The sequence below is a fragment of the Barbatula barbatula genome (genome assembly GCF_947034865.1).
Source record: "Barbatula barbatula genome assembly, chromosome: 1".
In the NCBI taxonomy this organism is placed as follows: domain Eukaryota; kingdom Metazoa; phylum Chordata; class Actinopteri; order Cypriniformes; family Nemacheilidae; genus Barbatula; species Barbatula barbatula.
In genome coordinates this window covers 2,959,846-2,976,853 of record NC_136766.1, presented here as the reverse complement: position 1 = coordinate 2,976,853, position 17,008 = coordinate 2,959,846, and the positions used below count along the sequence as shown (strand labels likewise).

Genomic DNA, 17,008 nt, shown 5'->3' with positions numbered 1-17,008 from the left:
TGTATGCATTGTAGGGCATTGACTGAGTTTCTTTATTTGTGGCTTTGTATGTTTTTGAAACGGACTGGTTGCAGCAGATAGTGGCTGAAAATAATCCAATAATTGTTTTCTGTTGAAAAGCATTGATCTTTAGACCATGATTTTAGTTCATTTCTGCATAATGTAAATGCAACATTTGGAGGAGGTTTACATTCTTGAAGCTGTAACATGACTGAGTCTGAAACATAGGCCTACATGTAGATGTTTCAAACAATTAGTCTTGCATATGGTTTTAGAGGAAGCACCGAAAAGTATTTAGACACAACATCTACAAATGAATGAATGTCATCACAAACATTTAGCATCTGAACCTGATTTTGAAACTCCAACACCCTAGTTTGAGATGATTGTTAAACCCTGTGTGGCAAGACATTTTCTTAAAACTTACTTCCCTTAGCTCTTTTTTGCAATAAAGTTGCAACAAACCAACCGATCTTTGGTGGTATGAAGTCCGGTCCCATCAGGTTCACACAGGTCTAGTTCATCATATTAAATATAAATGATGATTATATCATATTAATATTTGGTGTGTGCTTTTTCATTTACACATTTGGCAAACACTTTTATTCAAAGCTATACATTTTATCAGTACACTGGAATTCAAACCCATGACTTTTAATGAAACCCTTTACTGTTTGAGCTAGAAGAATATCACTTTTTAATTGAACTAAGAAACCATCACAGATCACAAATTGTGTTGGTTTTAATAGGAATTGTATTAGTTTATGAAACAGATGGTCTTTCCACTGAGACTGCACTGCTAACGGTCACAGAATTACTGCGGCTAGCCAAGGCGGAATCCAAATCCTCGGTCCTGATTCTGCTAGACCGATCTGCAGCGTTTGACACGGTCAATCATCAGATACTGCTAGCAAACCAATCATCCTTAGGATTCTCTGGCTCCCCTCTCCACTGGTTCCAATCCTACCTCTCCGGCAGATCATTCAAGGTGTCATGGAGCTGTCCACTGCTCACCATATGATCACTGGGGTCCCTCAGGGATCGGTGCTTGGACCGCTGCTTTTTTCCATCTACATGACATCCTTAGGACCCATCATACGGGCACTTGGCTACTCGTATCACTGTTATGCTGATGACACCCAGATCTACATCTCATTTCACCCAGATGATACCACTGTAGCAGATTGCATAACAGCCTGCCTAGATTACATCTCAGCTTGGATGAAAGAGCATCACCTCCAGCTGAACCCGGCCAAGACAGAACTACCGGCACACTCCATGGTCCAACACGATCTCACCATCCAGCTTGGCAAGTCCACTATAACTCCCTCCGAATCAGCCAGGAACCTCGGAGTCATACTTGATGAACAGCTGGCCTTCAATGATCACATTGCAAAGACAACGCGATCATGCCGATATGGCTTATTTAACATTCGCAAGGTTAGACCCTACCTCACTGAGCATGTGGCACAACTCCTTGTCCAGGCCCTGGTGATCTCAAGGTTGGACAACTGCAATCCTCTCCTTGCTGGTCTTCCTGCTAAGGCTATCAAACCACTTCAGCTGGTTCAAAACAAAGCAGCCCGCCTCATCTTTAACCAGCCCAAGAGGGCTCATGTGACACCCCTCTTCATCTCTCTCCACTGGCTACCGGTCGAAGCCTGGATCAGATTCAAGTCACTGATGTTTGCCTACAGGACTATCACTGGATCTGCACCGGCATACGTTCACACCCTACTACACTCCTACACCCCATCAAGAACCCTGCGTTCAGCAAACGAGCGGCGCCTTCTAATGCCTTCTCAGAAGGGCACTAAATCCCTTTCCCACTCATTCTCCTTCAATGCTCCTTACTGGTGGAACATTCTTCCCAATGCGGTCCGGTCAACCACATCTCTCACAACCTTCAAAAAACTACTTAAAACACACCTCTTCGGAGAATACTTGACAGACAAATGAAGAAAAAAAGGGGTCTAGCTTTTGTTGAAACTAGTAACTTTGTATTAGCACCTCTTGTACTATTGCTCTTTGTATGACATCGCTTATTGCTCCCCGAACTCTTTGTAAGTCGCTTTGGATAAAAGCGTCTGCTAAATGACTAAATGTAAATGTAAATGTCTTAGTAAAGGGTAGTCAAAGGTGCACCAGAACTGTTAGTTTTCCTAAATTCTCAAAAATATCTAATTTTGTGTTCAACAGAACAAAAAAATATAGACATTTCTTTTTGTGACTTTAGTAGTGGATGATGTCCCAGAACGAAAATTGCGTTCATTCTTCCAAATATCTTTCTTTGTGTTCAACAGACCAAAGAAATGTATACAGGCTTGCAACTACCTGAGGGTGAGTAAAGGATGACAGAATTTAAATTTTGGGGCAAAGTATCCCTTTAAATCCTACCCTAAACCCAATGGGAATTTTGTCAATTTTGTCAATATTTGTCAATTACTTAATAAAACCTAACTCTTGTGAAATCTTTTAAGACACCTTTCTAGCAACAGATATGTTATTGGTTATATGCCCTCTATATACTTGTATTTAATAGATTTTAATAGATTTAGACGTGTCTTATGTTTGGAAAGACTTTTCTGTTAAACTGTAGCTCTTTGATGTAGTAAGAAAAAGAAGCCCAGAGGAAGTTGTTACATTACAAACGCGTGCGTTCATTGGGTCGCGTTGGTTGCGTGAGTCAAGCGCTGCGGGGGCGCGTCCAAAGGCAACGCCAGGTCCGGGAGCAGCGCAAAAACATGTAAAGAATAGAGCTGAAGGGACAGATAAACCCGACATGGCATCGTTTCTCATCGTGATTATTCCTGTCGTGCTGTCTCTCTTTATCGTGTGGATGTGTGGAGACTGGCGGAGAAGGTGAGATTCACTTTCACAAGCGAAACTTCTCTTTAGGAGAAGATTAGGAGATCACGACTCTAAAGAATAAACTGCGAATGTATACACGTGTACATGATCTAAATGTCGATTGAATCTTAATGTAATTAGTGTCACTGAATAGAATGTAAGTTACACGTGTTAAGTCTTTACAAAGCGAATGGGTGCGGAGTTGCGCGCTTCTATTACGCATAAGAGATAAGACATATTTTTCTCAAGAGGAGTTTTATTTAGTCACGAATTATGTTAAAATACGGTTGAACTAATGCAATATATAATGTGCATTGAATAGCCTATTCCGTACAGACGTTTTCAAAAGAAATAAAACGCAGTGGATGTTACACGTGCGTTTTGAGTTCAAACGCGTTTCCTTGGACTCCAGCTGTTTCAGAACAACAGAACTGGCACAGTGTGTAACTCATCTGGATTCACTTAGTATTGTCGACTGGATCCTTTTCTATACCCTACAATCAGTTTGTTTACGAAGTGGCTTACAGTACACTCAAGTTCATGAGGTGCGCTAACCCAAAGCTCTTCCAAATGCGGACAGGAGCTTTTACGAGACAAAATATACATTTACATTTACATTTAGTCATTTAGCAGACGCTTTTATCCAAAGCGACTTACAGATGAGGAAACATTGGAAGCAATTATAACAACATAGGCAACAAAATACATAAGTGCATCAAACTAGTCCATTAAAGCCTAGCACAAAGCTAAGAATAGTGAGATTAGTATTTATTTTTATTTTTTTGAAAAAGAAGAAAGAAAGGGAAAAGAATTAGGTTAAATCAATCAGCGACATGTTGACGGAAGAGATGCGTTTATCATATACCATGATAATCAAAACAAGATTAAAGGGATTAAAGGGAACACTTCCTCATTGCACATATACTTTCAACAAATCTGTATAAAACAATATTGAATTAAAATCTAAATGAAGGCATTAGAATGTAGATCCTTTTATTGAAGTTCATGCAAAAATATATGTTGTGAAAATGTTTAAGAGGTCTACTTTCGTCCAATGATTGCAGCGTATTTTTGTTTTAAGTAGCTCATTATTGTGCATGCAGTTCATATTGTTTATTTACATTTTTGTAATAAGAAGTGTTTTAATCAAACTGTGCTTAATAGACTGACAATTCCTCAAATAGAAAAATATATAAAGATTTGCGAAAGTTTATGTTTATGGTGTACATTGAGCTGTTGACACTATGCTGCGCCTCCTCGAATTCTCGAAAAAAATGATGTAAAAACAAACTGTAAAAAAGTAGTAATCATGTTTGTGTTTTCAGGAGGATAGGAGAGCCTCCATTAGTCAGCGGTCTGCCCTTCATTGGCGTCACACTGGATTACGCCAAAGACCCTTTGGGTTTCATAAGAGACGCCCGGAAGAAATACGGCGACGTCTTCACGTGTAAAATCGCCAGAAAGTATTTCACTTTTATCACAGACCCTTTCTCATTCTCTCTGGTGGTGCGGCAGAGTAAAAATCTGGACTTCCAGAAGTTTGCTATGGGGTTCTCACAGCGGGTAAGTTATTTAATGATTATCTCGGTATACTTTAACCCAATGTATCCTTAATGTCTGGGTAATCTATTGATTCCCTCTGCACACATGCCAGTGTTTTAACAAGCAGTTACTTGTTGGGAATTATTGAGAAACTCACGGAAGTTTTCGTAGGGGGTACAATAAAAGCAAATATAACCTAGTATTGCTCAAGTCAAAGGTCTGGACAGGCAGCGTGTAGGCAAATGTCTTTGAAATGACTTTTGTAGACATAAGAACGGCTGTTAATTTGTATCCTGAAATGATTTTCACCTATACAGAAAATACAAACTTTTCATCTTTACAGTTTCAACAATTTCAGTGACCTCATACAAAGTCATATTTTTACTCTTCCTCCTGTTGGGGTCGGCCTTTGGGTCCTGTTGTAAAAATACATTTTACAGTCACTGTAGTTACTGTAAGGATGTAACTCTCACCTGTTTGATGGAAAATTGGCATTACAGATGCCACTGTGGATCTTTGCAGATTGTGTTAGACCCTCAACCCTTCCTCTCTCAATGAGAGACCATGATTCACGACAGGGTCTATAAATGAAGCCCTTATTTCATCTGAAATAACAGATCTGTGTCTTCTGTGTCTTCCTCCACGCACCGCCCTCTCCCTGCCACCCTTCTCCCTCCACAAACCCGTCTTCCTTGTTCCATTTTCTAAATCTTTCTGAGCTCTACCTCTCTCTCTCTCTCTCTCTCTCTCTCTCTCTCTCTCTATCTATATATACAAGGCACAAGGCTGAAATCTTTTCTGTTTTGAATGTGTGCTTCACAGTTTTGACAGCAGTGTGTTAACATTTGAACAAAGTGCTGTAAATCCACAGTGTTGTGCAGGTTATGGTTAAAGTCGTGGGATAAGTGTGAAGAGTTTTGAAAACTGTGTTCAAGCAATGAAAAACGAACTAGAGTTTGGTCCACATGAACTGCTTCTGTGCAGACTGTAGTTAGAGTTTTACACATGACATGTGACTCCAGTTGTGCCCGCTGTCGTTTACCAATCGAAAAAAACAGTAAGAATAAAAAATATATGAATTTGATATTTTCAGTCACTGCTTAATATTATACTTGCTATTCTCTCTGGATGGCAGGTCTTTGGCCACGCTGACTTCACCTCTCCGGTTTTCAGTGAGAGTTATAGAGAAGTTCATTCAATCTTCAGACAAACGCTTCAGGGTCCACCCCTGCAGGAGCTGGCGCAGAGCATGCTGGGTAATCTGCAGGCAGTTTTGGGACGAGGCCTGTCGCGTGAGCACGTCTGGGTGGAGGAGGGTCTGCAGAACTTCACCAACCGCATCATGTTTGAGGCAGGCTTTCTCACTCTGTTCGGAAGGGATGCTGGGCTCCTTCGTTCCGATGGCGTGAAATGCAGAAAAACGTGCATGCAGAAAGCAGCTAAGGATTTTCTAGTGTTTGATCGAGCGTTCCCTGCGCTGGCCGCCGGTGTTCCCATCGGGCTGTGCATGCCGGCGTGGCGAGCGAGAGAAGCTTTAGCAGAGGAACTTCTGCATTGTGAGCTTTATGGCAGGAACTGCATCTCGGATCTGATTCAGCGGAGGATGGACGCGTTTGACCGCATGCATTTGGACGAGACTGGCAAAGCACGTACGCATGTGTGCATGCTGTGGGCATCACAGGCTAATACACTACCGGCGGCCTTCTGGAGCCTGTACTACACACTGAGGTGAATTAGCACATCATGATCTAATCCTTAAGAACATGTCAGACTATTAAACTCTAGAACGATACTGTACGTGAAATGTAAATATATGTGTGTGTTTGTTTGTGTGTACTGTATGTTTGTCAAAGTGTGTGTGTGCATATTTGTGTGTGTGTCTGTGCACTGTAACTGTATTTGTGTGTGTGTGTGATTTTGTGTTTGTATCTGTCCCTCCGATGTGATGACTCTCTCGGAGTTGTTGTCAGATGTTGTGTGTATCTGCTCTTGACCCTGTGCATTGATGTTGTTGTGTTTGTTTCAGATCTGCGGAGGCTCTCGCTGCGGCTCGCTCAGAGGTCCACAGAGTTCTGTCAGGTCAAGCGTTAAATGATCCAGACCGATCCGTCTGTCTCTCCAGAGAGCAGCTGGATTCTATGACTGTACTCGGTATGTCTTTGATTAATTTATTAATACCTAAAAATATATGATCTGTATGCATTAAACGTGCATTGTAAAAACACTGTATTGATTGCATCAATAGATCATTAGGCAGAAATAATAGACACTAAACATACAAAGAATGCAAACTGTATATAAAACCAATACACAAACAAAACATTAATGAATTGTTGAACTTACTGAGTTTCTTAAAATTTTAATAGGATTTATACATCTAGTTAAACTTTTTATCATGGTTCTCGTGTGGTGAGACACGGAGAGAGGACCCAGGTGCAGACAGCGGGTAACAAGGGGTTAACATATATTTTAATAAACAATAAAACAAAGACCCACGTGGGGGTAACATAACAAAACATGGATACATCACATGACAGGACTAAGACTAACTACACTTAAACAAGACTAAAATCAACTTTAAACATTAACTACAAAACTACACATGCCTAACTAGACTGACAAGAACTCACCACACAACCACAATGAACAAGCACAAGACAGAAGAAACAAGGGCATTAAATAAGGGAGCAAATAAAGAGGGGAACAGGTGAAGGGCATTAATCAATAACGAGGGTAACGAGAGGATGGGGACAAAGAAGAGACCGGAGAGAGAGTATGGAAGGCCATAAGAACAAAAATTGCCTCTCTCCACATTAATCATGAGGTTCTGTCATGATCCTGCCACTATACTAAGAGAAACATGACATGATGCAGCAGAATCATGACACTTTTAACAATCAATAATAATGTGATTTTCTTTCAGAAAGTATCATTGAAGAAGCCCTTCGGCTGTCCAGCGCGTCCATAATGATCCGTGTGGCCAAAGATAACTTCACTTTAACTTTGGATTCGGGTGAGACCGTAGCCATAAGGAAAGGGGATTTCATCGCTCTGTACCCTCAACTCATACACCTGGACCCAGACATCTACCCCGACCCAACAGTAAGACCATCTCCCATCCTACGCAAACACTGTGTACTTCAGTTCTGATTTAATACTAAAAAAAAACACATGCATACTGTACACCAGCTCTGGCATTGCATGTTTAACTAAACCTCACATGACTAACCGACATCAGGGTCTGTATGTTTAGTTTGTGTATTTTCTCTTTGGCTGACAGGAGTTCAAATACAACCGCTTTCTGGATGAGCGAGGGGAAAGGAAAAGTAATTTCTTCAGAAACGGACGTCGACTTAAGCATTTCCTGGTTCCGTTCGGGTCTGGCGTCAGCGAGTGTCCTGGACGATTCTTTGCTGTAAATGAGATTAAGGAATTCCTCACATTGGTCCTGTGGTTTTATGATGTGGAACTGGATGACATCAATACTGACCTGGTTCCAGATGGTACCCGTGCAGGTCTGGGTATCCTGCCACCCTCGCGAGACGTACTACTCAAATACAGAAGAAGAACTGAGACTGCTGGTTGAGAAGAGACACCTAAAGTTCTTGGCTGATGATGACATGAATAAAATCATTTATTGTCTATGCAAAAAGTCATTTATAATATATATATCAGTCAATGCTGTTATGTTTGGTATTAAATACATTTCAGAGAGAGATCGAGAGAACATGTGCAAAAACACATTTAAAGTGAAGACAGACATGGGAATTATTACCACAACATTTCATTCATTGATGGCTGATGTTTTGAAAAAGTTTATTTTTGGCCTCATTTCTTCACTTTCTGTATTTCGTTGCATAACATGTATTTGTTTCTTTGTATTAGGAGTTACGTTTGCCTATTCATAAAGATTTGCCATGTCGTAAAAGACAAAAATGTGGACATGTTTGGACAGCATGGCTGGATTATGACACATCAGAAAGAGCTTTATTGTCAAGTATACTTGCGTATACAAGGAATTTTTTTTGTGACAGAAGCTTCCAGTACACAGAGACAACAACACACAGACAAAAAATAGACAAATAAATAAGTGTATTAACAATTGTGCTAGAAATGATAATGGGATAGGATTGAGTAGATGGATGCAGGGATGTACTTGGATGGAGGGGTAACGAATTATATACTTTAAGTGGACCAATCTTAGATTTCTACCGTTTTGTATTTTTTGTATTGTTTGTTATTTTTATGTTTAAGTAAAAGCAATCTGCATGTCACATGCCAAACTTTCTTCTTTATTTCTTTTCCTTTAAGGTCTTTTAAACAAGCACACACCTTTTATATTTGTACAAATATTATTTTTTCATTCATACGGAAATAAACTATCGTAAATCTTTTTTTACTTTGTGTATCATGTTAATCCTGCATGAAGGAATAGTTGCTGCACATCGCGCGCGCGCACGGCGCTTGTAGTCACACGGGAGCGCGCCCGCGCAGCCGCATCAGATGAGACTCGCAGTTGAGATCAGATGCAGACTAACCACAGTCATTATTACAGAAACCTCTGAAAAATAGAAAAGCATCTGTCCAGCGTGGAATTAAACGCGACAGAAGAGCGTTCACAGTCGTTGGATGCTCTGTTGAAGCGTCAAGGTGAGTGCGCGTCATCCCGTCCTCTCCAGCGTCAGAAAACGCATTGTCATCGTTGCGATCCATAAAGATATATATATATATATATATATATATATATATATATATATATATATATATATTCAGTTTTTAATTTAGGCTTTTTAATCTCATAATGTGCTCAGTTAACGCTCATCATTCCTATCTGTGTGCGTTACTAACGCATCCTTGCGTCAACAACATATATATTACGTTTGTTCATTAAATATATTTATTATTATACAATTATATAAATAATCTGTTGTTATATAAATAATGTGATGCCGTGTGTGGGATCTGTGGGCCACCTGCTGATGCAAACGCATTTGCAGTGATGCAAATTATAAACAAAAAAAGCATTTGTTCTGTTATTTGTTTGTTGTACAGGGTGTATGTATTAAGTGAATTGTGTTTTTATTCTCTGTTTCAGCTGTGTTTCTGTAGAAAATCGATCTTTTGTGTTTGAAACGGGATCATAAACATGTCACTGTATCCCTCTCTAGAAGACATGAAGGTGGATAAGTTCATCCAGGTTGGTCACACGTGTGGTTTTTGACATAAAAAGAGTTTGATCTTAATCTATCTTTAGGCTATAGATTTTTTTCAAAGCAGAAAGGGTAAATTAATATTGAAAGAACCTTTACGGAAATATACAGTTGGCTATACATGCATGCTATCAGTATTATATATGCTATTTCACTATTTAAAATTTTCTGTGCATCTGCTGTTGTTTGTTGACTCTAAAATGTATTTAGCCGAGTGTAAACCTGCATTGCAACTATTGAAAATCGTGAATGAAAGAAATTATTTTGAACTGAATTATTCTGCTGTCAAGCTCTTAATAAAAAAGAAGAGTAAACATTCTGTCGAAATTACCTTCTGCGCATGTCTTATAGACGCGCAACATAAATAAACGTCACTGCGACCCCAACGGAACTTCCGGTAGACGTTCACAAACAATAGAGCGCCTGTAGATTGTTTCTGATAACGATCAAAAGAAAAGGAGAAGAACTGTTACTTGTCTAAACTTGTCTCTCCAATATTTTGAAATTAGACCTCGATACCAAACTCAACTTCTAGATGTAAATGTACTATACGGTTTCTTTAAATGAACATACAACAAAATTCAACAAATTGTTTATTAAATACATGTATTATAAGGTAAAATAATAATATCAATTAATATGACCATAAATTAAACTGTAAAGAGTTCTTTTATTAGTCACACAAACCGGAAGTTAACTGGGGGTCAGGTCCGCGTCCAATGAAACGGTCTCTCAAACGATCAATTAACAATTCTCAAATTATTTTTTCATTTAAATTCGTTTTTTCCGTAGGCTCACAACACACCCACCGCCAGCCCGTTGAAAGCTTTGCCCCTTCCAGAATCATCCAGAACCGAGCATGAGCTGAGCATCACTTACTATGAGCCAAAGACTGAAGAGACGGGTATGTATCAGTCATGAGTGACTACTGTATGTTCACAGCAGATAATAGGTTTACATCATTCTGTATGGTCGCGTGTGATTGTGTGTTTAGTCACGTCAGGCAGGTTGTACCCTGAGCTGAACGAGTTTATGGGTTTAAACCTCAGTGCAGATGCTCTACAGACTTTTTCATCTCCGGTCCTCGACCAGAGCAGCGGGGTGAGTTTACGTTATCGGATTGTTCATTTTGTTATCAAATTAGGAAACCAATACTGTAAATCGCTATACAGTAGATCTCACCCAAACTTCTTACCAGGAAATTAAACCAGTGTAAGCCGTAGCCTACATTGTGATGTTACCGTATGAAGGTAAAATGATGCCAAAAAGATTTGCATGCGCAGTGTGCATGACATTGCAAGCATAAAATACATTTGGATGTGCAAAAAAGTTTTGTAAAGTTGACATTTACAAGACATTTACACATTTGCAACAGATTTACTTTACATATACAAAGCCAAGTTCTGCTCAGTGAATCCGTTTTGCAGTTCATAACACCATTGTTTACAGACTCGCAATGCTTTTGGCTGTATTTCAGCTTAAAAAAGGAGGTCATAAGAATACAGATCATATTTATTTGCAGTTAATATGAGGTTGCATTTTCACAACACGTGGATTTAGAAAAAGACTTTAATGCTGCAAAACTTTAGCTTGTAGCTTTATTACAATTTTTACAAAACTTTTTTGTACATGCAAATTTATTTTATGCTTGCAATGTCACTGTGGTGAGGAAGGCACACCGGTCCCGCATATCTCATGAAGGAGATCAGGAGCTTAAGAAGACGAGCAGCGAGAGAGGACCGGGCCCGGACATGTGTTAAGTTGGCTGCCGCCATTTTACTTCCGTGTTATTGTTAGTTTATTTTAATTAAAGATTGTTTTACATTCGCCGGTTCCCACCTCCTTCCTTCCTTCCTCATTACAGTCACGTACACAAATACTGCGCAGGCAAATCTTTTTGCATAATTTTACCTAAATAGTACTTGGCCTTTGAGAAAATATTTTAAACAGTGCTTTTGTTTCAGGGTCTCAGTGTCCGGGCGTCCGGGGCGAGCTGGGCGGCAGCACCTATAACAGGGAGTGACATGGGAGTGAAGAGGGCAGAGATTCGACCCGGTGTACGGGAGGTGGTGCTTTGCAAAGACATGGATGGGAAGATTGGTCTCCGTCTCAAAGCCATTGACAATGTATTACTTTAATTTTCTTTAAACTTTAAGCCAGAATCAACGGTTTCATCGGACACACGACTGGCCCGAAGTTAACGTCCAGTCTGTGTTTGGTTATAATACAACAATTTATATTATATTTAATTTATATTTATATTGTATAGTAATTGTATTGAATTGATTTAAAACCACTCAACAGTTATGGATTCTCTGTGGAGGTTTTCTGGAAGTTAAGTTTGGGCCACTGAACGTTTGTTTATGTTGTTGCCGCTGAAACCGTCTATACAGAATTGTGAACGTTGTTTTACATGCTTGTAAACAATTTATTTATTGGTTATTGTGGTTTTCATCAAAAACATTGACCTGTTAACTCAAAATCTGACCTTTGCCATTGTGTGTGTTTGTGTTTAAGGGTGTATTTGTGCAGCTGGTGCAGGCGAACACTGCTGCAGCGCTGGGTGGATTGCGCTTCGGCGATCAGATTCTGCAGATCAACAGCGAATCGTGCGCCGGCTGGAGCAGCGATCACGCACACAAGGTCCTGAAGAACGCCAACGCAGAGCGCATCACGCTGGCCGTGCGAGACAGGTACACACAAACACAACATGTATGGGGCATGATTGCACCTGGGCTGCATGCTACTGATTTATTCATGAGGGTCAGAAGCTTCAGACTGAATTATTGATGAAGGGATCAGAAACAGGAGCGTGTGCTGGCTAGTTCTAAAAACATTGTGTTGCAATGCTTAAACTGCAAAAATGGTCATCCTTAAACATGAGGTAAGACAAGCAGTTTCTGCCAATCTCATATTAACCTTGAGTACCTATAGAGTAGACTTGCATACTTCGTATCTTGGAAGAGTATTTAGTTTGATAAAATTTAGAAAAGAGAGATACAGCCGTACGATTATTTCTGGAAAAAGACGAGGGCCTGAAGGCAGGCAGGGGGGACGGAAATACAGCAAGAGCACACAGTACATCATCGCATTGATTCACTATAAAGTTTGTGTTGTTTACATTATGCACGGACTGCCAACAAAACACAAAAGCATGTCTTAGTTTGACTTACCGTGTGCGGTTCATGTCCTACATCTTTTAGCGCTGGGACCGCGCCATCTATCAGTTTCGAACAATCTCCAAATCCAACCTTACATCCCATCACATCTATTACTGAAATGCAGTGAACTAACAAACGTAACTTCCGTCAGCCGAGTGAAGCTGCATTGATGGACGTGCTCTTTCTCACGCTGGTTGGTTGCCACGTGGGTGTGCTTTTCCGGGAGATTTGACCAATGAGGGAATAATAACCCTTGTTACGAGAAAACTTTCTGAAAACTTTCAGAATGCATGATATTGCATGTTACCTCCGCTTTAAAAAAAGGAAACAACATGTAAGGTTGTGCAAAGAATGAAAGGTTATAGCTAGTTGGCGCACATCAGAACAGTGAAAAACTAAAGAGACGCTGTAAAACATTATGTAAATGTGACGCATATCACAAAAGAAACATCAGGTAAAGTTGAGCTTGTGTAGTTCGATGCATGTGCGTGTTATAATAAAAATAGAAACCATCATTGAAAGGCTGTCCCTGTTTGCAGGCCACTAGAGAGAACCGTCACCCTTCACAAGGACATGAGCGGACAACTGGGATTCATCTTCAAAAAAGGCAGGATCACTTCAATAGTGAAGGACAGCTCAGCGGCACGAAACGGACTCCTCACCGACCATCAGATCTGTGAGATCAACGGTCAGAACATCATTGGACTGAAGGTAAAAACCTATTTGTGTGCTTTCGCTTGTGCTCTCAGTGCAACACAAGCAGGTGACTTGTGAGCTGTAAATGATTCTTTTTGTTTCTCGTCTTTTATTAGGACCCCCAAATCACCGACATCCTTAATTCCAGCGGGGGTGTCGTCACGGTAACGGTGATGCCGGTGGTTATCTTTGAACACATGATGAAAAGGTATGGAAAATAAACGGCGGGTGGACAAAAGCCCGTGCCAGTCAGGCCTCTATTCATTCCACTTTACCAAAACACTTCTTCCTTCATGCTTTACTTCCCCTCACAAATGTGTCCTTAACATCTGACATTGCTTTACTTTCTTGTTTCCTCTCGATTCTCGCTGTCGCCGCAGGATGTCCAGCAGTATTGTGAAGTTGTTAATGGATCACGCTGTCCCCGAGGTGTGAGGTGCTTCCGATCGCAACCGTACGGCTTTGTTGCACGAGGGCTCGGTTTGGAGGCGTTTGCACTGCGGATGTTTGCGTTTGTGTGTGATTTTGTGCATGTGTGTGAGAGCGACCATCAACAGACGGACACAAGAAAAAATTCTGTTTTACCTTGAAATTGTTCACCCAAAAAAACTTCAATCTTCATGTAGTTCCAAACTCCTTTGACTTTCTTTAATCCATGAAAAACAAACTTTCTTTCTTTATAGATATGACAGAAAATAACATAAAAGCATAATTATAACTGTCCATGTGTACCATATACTGCTGTATATTAAGTCATCGAACGTTATACGGTACAACAGCATTGTTGTTTTCCAGGACTGTTCTGTTAAATGTGTAAAACTAAATGCATTTTACGATACTTCAATCTTCCTTGTCGTTTGCAGATCTCAACGGCATCACTGAGGTTCGGAAAGACATGAGCAAGTTTATGATGACAGTTTTTTTTTGGGTGTACTGTTGCTTTAAATATTCTCCTTCATCTTTAAATGCCACATGCAGAGCTGGATAGTAACGGATTACATGTAATCTGGGTTACGTAATCAGATTCCAAAAATTAAATACTCTTAATAAGAGTAAACTACATTTTAAAATCCTCGCAAACATACTACAGTTACTTTTTTATGGATTACATGATTACATATTATTCATAGAATGGCAGAACGTCACGTTTTAATCTCTCGAGATCTTGTGGCACGAGATTTCGTCACACCCCTGACAAACACCATTTAATTTTTAAGGAAATTTGGGAAAACTATTAATTGTTACTATCAGTAAACACAAACAGCGAGTTATATCAGTGTTAGGATTTTGTCTTTACGGTACTTTAAAAAGATGTCGAGGCTCTTGTTAGTGAAAAATAATGTAATATATATTTTTCCTATTTGTAAGTGAAAATATTACAAAATCATACTGCTTCAATATACGTGACATCAAATAGGATTTAAATCAAAAGTAATCTAAATGTAATCCAAAACTAGTCAGAATACGTTACCAAAAATATGTAGATTATATTACTGGCTACAAATGTTGTCATGTAATTCAAAATCAGAAAACGGATTACAATTCATAAGTAATCCACCCAGCTCTACATGTAACGCCTGAAGGTCATTTGAAATCCTCTGTTTTCAAAACATCCCACATAAATAAGTATTAAAATATTATAGCTTGCTGACACCATTTTAATGATAATAATGCGGGTACAAACACAGTTTTTCAAAGCCATTTAAATCTATGCACCGCTGAAAAATGTTGTGTACATGAAAATGCAGGAGATCAGTTCTGTTTGTTCATTTGTTTGTTTTGTACACAGTAAGCAATGCAATAGATTGCTTTTCTCAGAATCGGTTGTATTTACTGTAACTCGCTGGCTCACAAATGAGCAGTACATTGATGTGAAACTTCTGTTATATGCTCATCTGATATCAGGCGTTTCTTCTCTTAAAGAAATATTGTTTATTAGACCTACATGTATTTACAACTTCATGTCTATTGACATCATCTGTTTGTGCTGTGATTTAGAGCTAACTTTGCTCTCATTTTCTTAGCCGATATAAAACATTGTGATTATTGCGATGATTTTAATGTTCTTTTCATGTGGCGTGGTTGCAACCTGCACTCAGGTCAATCCTGCAGGGAAAATGAGTGTAAGAAAACCCAAAGAAAACAGATAAATGTATGTGGAGACACAACAGCCACTAAAGAGACTGGTATAGAAGTAATAAAGAAACACAACTGACCTCACTCGTTCTGTCTTTCTTCGGCCAAAAAATCCACTGTGACTGTTTATGATCATGAGCGAAATGATAAATGATGCCTATGACATCCCACAATCCTTTGCATAGTTGTTTTGACAAAGAAGTCCAGTGTGGAAACCACTGACATTGTGATTTTTTATATAGCAGTCCTGAAAGGCTTGAAAAAGGATGGAGCAGGAGGTCAGTCTATAAATAATGGGACTTTTGCGCCCCCTTGGGGATGATTCGAGAAATGATGGTTCTCTAGTGTAGAAATGGCTTTTTGTACATTTGTAAGGGTGGCCAATATTAGCAAACAGTGTAAAGACATACAATATGCCTTTTAAACTGTTTTGGGGTTGTTTACCTTTTTTAATCATGCATTCGAATGATACGTTTTAATAGACTAGTTAAAAAGCCTTGTTTTAAATTGTTAATGACTTTATAATCCTAAACACCGTTGTATCAATGTCCAGTGTCCAGTTCTAGATTATACAGGTTTGTTTAATCCACCACACTAGAATATGTTCTGGAGCTGTTGGGAGTGCGTTCTTCATCTTCAGTTTCTTCATCTAAAACGTGACATCTATTAAAATAGGGAAGATTAGTTTTGACCTTATGTTTATGTCACTTTTGGTGGCATTTTTTACCGGGTCCTTTGACTCTTACGGCTGAATAAATGAAGAATCATAAACATGTAGAGGAGGAAAGGCTGCCATCTTCCTGGTCCTTGTGTTTATAGGCTAAATGTCCAACTTGATTGATTCCCAGAAGTGAACCATTCTTGAATATTTCAATTTAAACATCTATTCTACATCATTTAAAGATGAATACACCTGACACAAATATGAACATAAGTGACTGAAGAACTGAAACTATGTGTCAAACATACAGTATATTAAATGAGCTGTTGCAGAATGTAATGTAAAGTTTAGTTTAGTCGTTTCAGAAAACAGATGTTCGGTTTAACATCTGCTGTGTTTTGTTCATTGCAATTTGCCTTAAATAAGAAAACATGTCCCTTGATTTCATCAGTCAGTTTTTAACAATCTAAGAGAAAACAAGTCAAATGAATGCTAGGCTCCTTTTGCAAAGTTTTGACAAGATTGTATTGAGTATTTAAAGGGGTAGTACACATATATGAAGATATCGTTTACTCAACCTTATGTCATTTCATACCTATATAAATTACTTTGTTCAAATGAACATATATAGAAAGATATTTGAAAGAAAGTACCACCATAGTAGGAATAATGTTTTCCTAAATTCTTCAAAATATCTCAATATGTGTTCAACCCGACCAAAAAAATTCACTATGGTAGTGGATGGTGTCCCA

The 17,008-nt window shown here is 39.2% G+C and overlaps 2 protein-coding genes across 2 annotated transcripts; both read left to right on the top strand.

Moving 5' to 3' along the window:
• Positions 1–2,689: 2,689 nt before the first annotated feature.
• Positions 2,690–8,786, top strand: cyp7a1b (cytochrome P450, family 7, subfamily A, polypeptide 1b). The gene is made up of 6 exons (XM_079459838.1): positions 2,690–2,862; positions 4,176–4,413; positions 5,528–6,120; positions 6,419–6,543; positions 7,316–7,494; positions 7,673–8,786. Exons 1-6 carry the CDS (start codon positions 2,783–2,785, stop codon positions 7,976–7,978), a joined length of 1,521 nt encoding a protein of 506 aa, XP_079315964.1. The 5' UTR covers positions 2,690–2,782; the 3' UTR covers positions 7,979–8,786.
• Positions 8,787–8,858: 72 nt separating this feature from the next.
• sdcbp (syndecan binding protein (syntenin)) lies at positions 8,859–15,678 on the top strand. Its single transcript, XM_079475022.1, has 9 exons — positions 8,859–9,042; positions 9,488–9,589; positions 10,395–10,506; positions 10,597–10,703; positions 11,567–11,728; positions 12,120–12,295; positions 13,303–13,474; positions 13,576–13,667; positions 13,840–15,678. Exons 2-9 carry the CDS (start codon positions 9,539–9,541, stop codon positions 13,892–13,894), a joined length of 927 nt encoding a protein of 308 aa, XP_079331148.1. The 5' UTR covers positions 8,859–9,042; positions 9,488–9,538; the 3' UTR covers positions 13,895–15,678.
• The last annotated feature ends 1,330 nt before the right edge of the window (positions 15,679–17,008 follow it).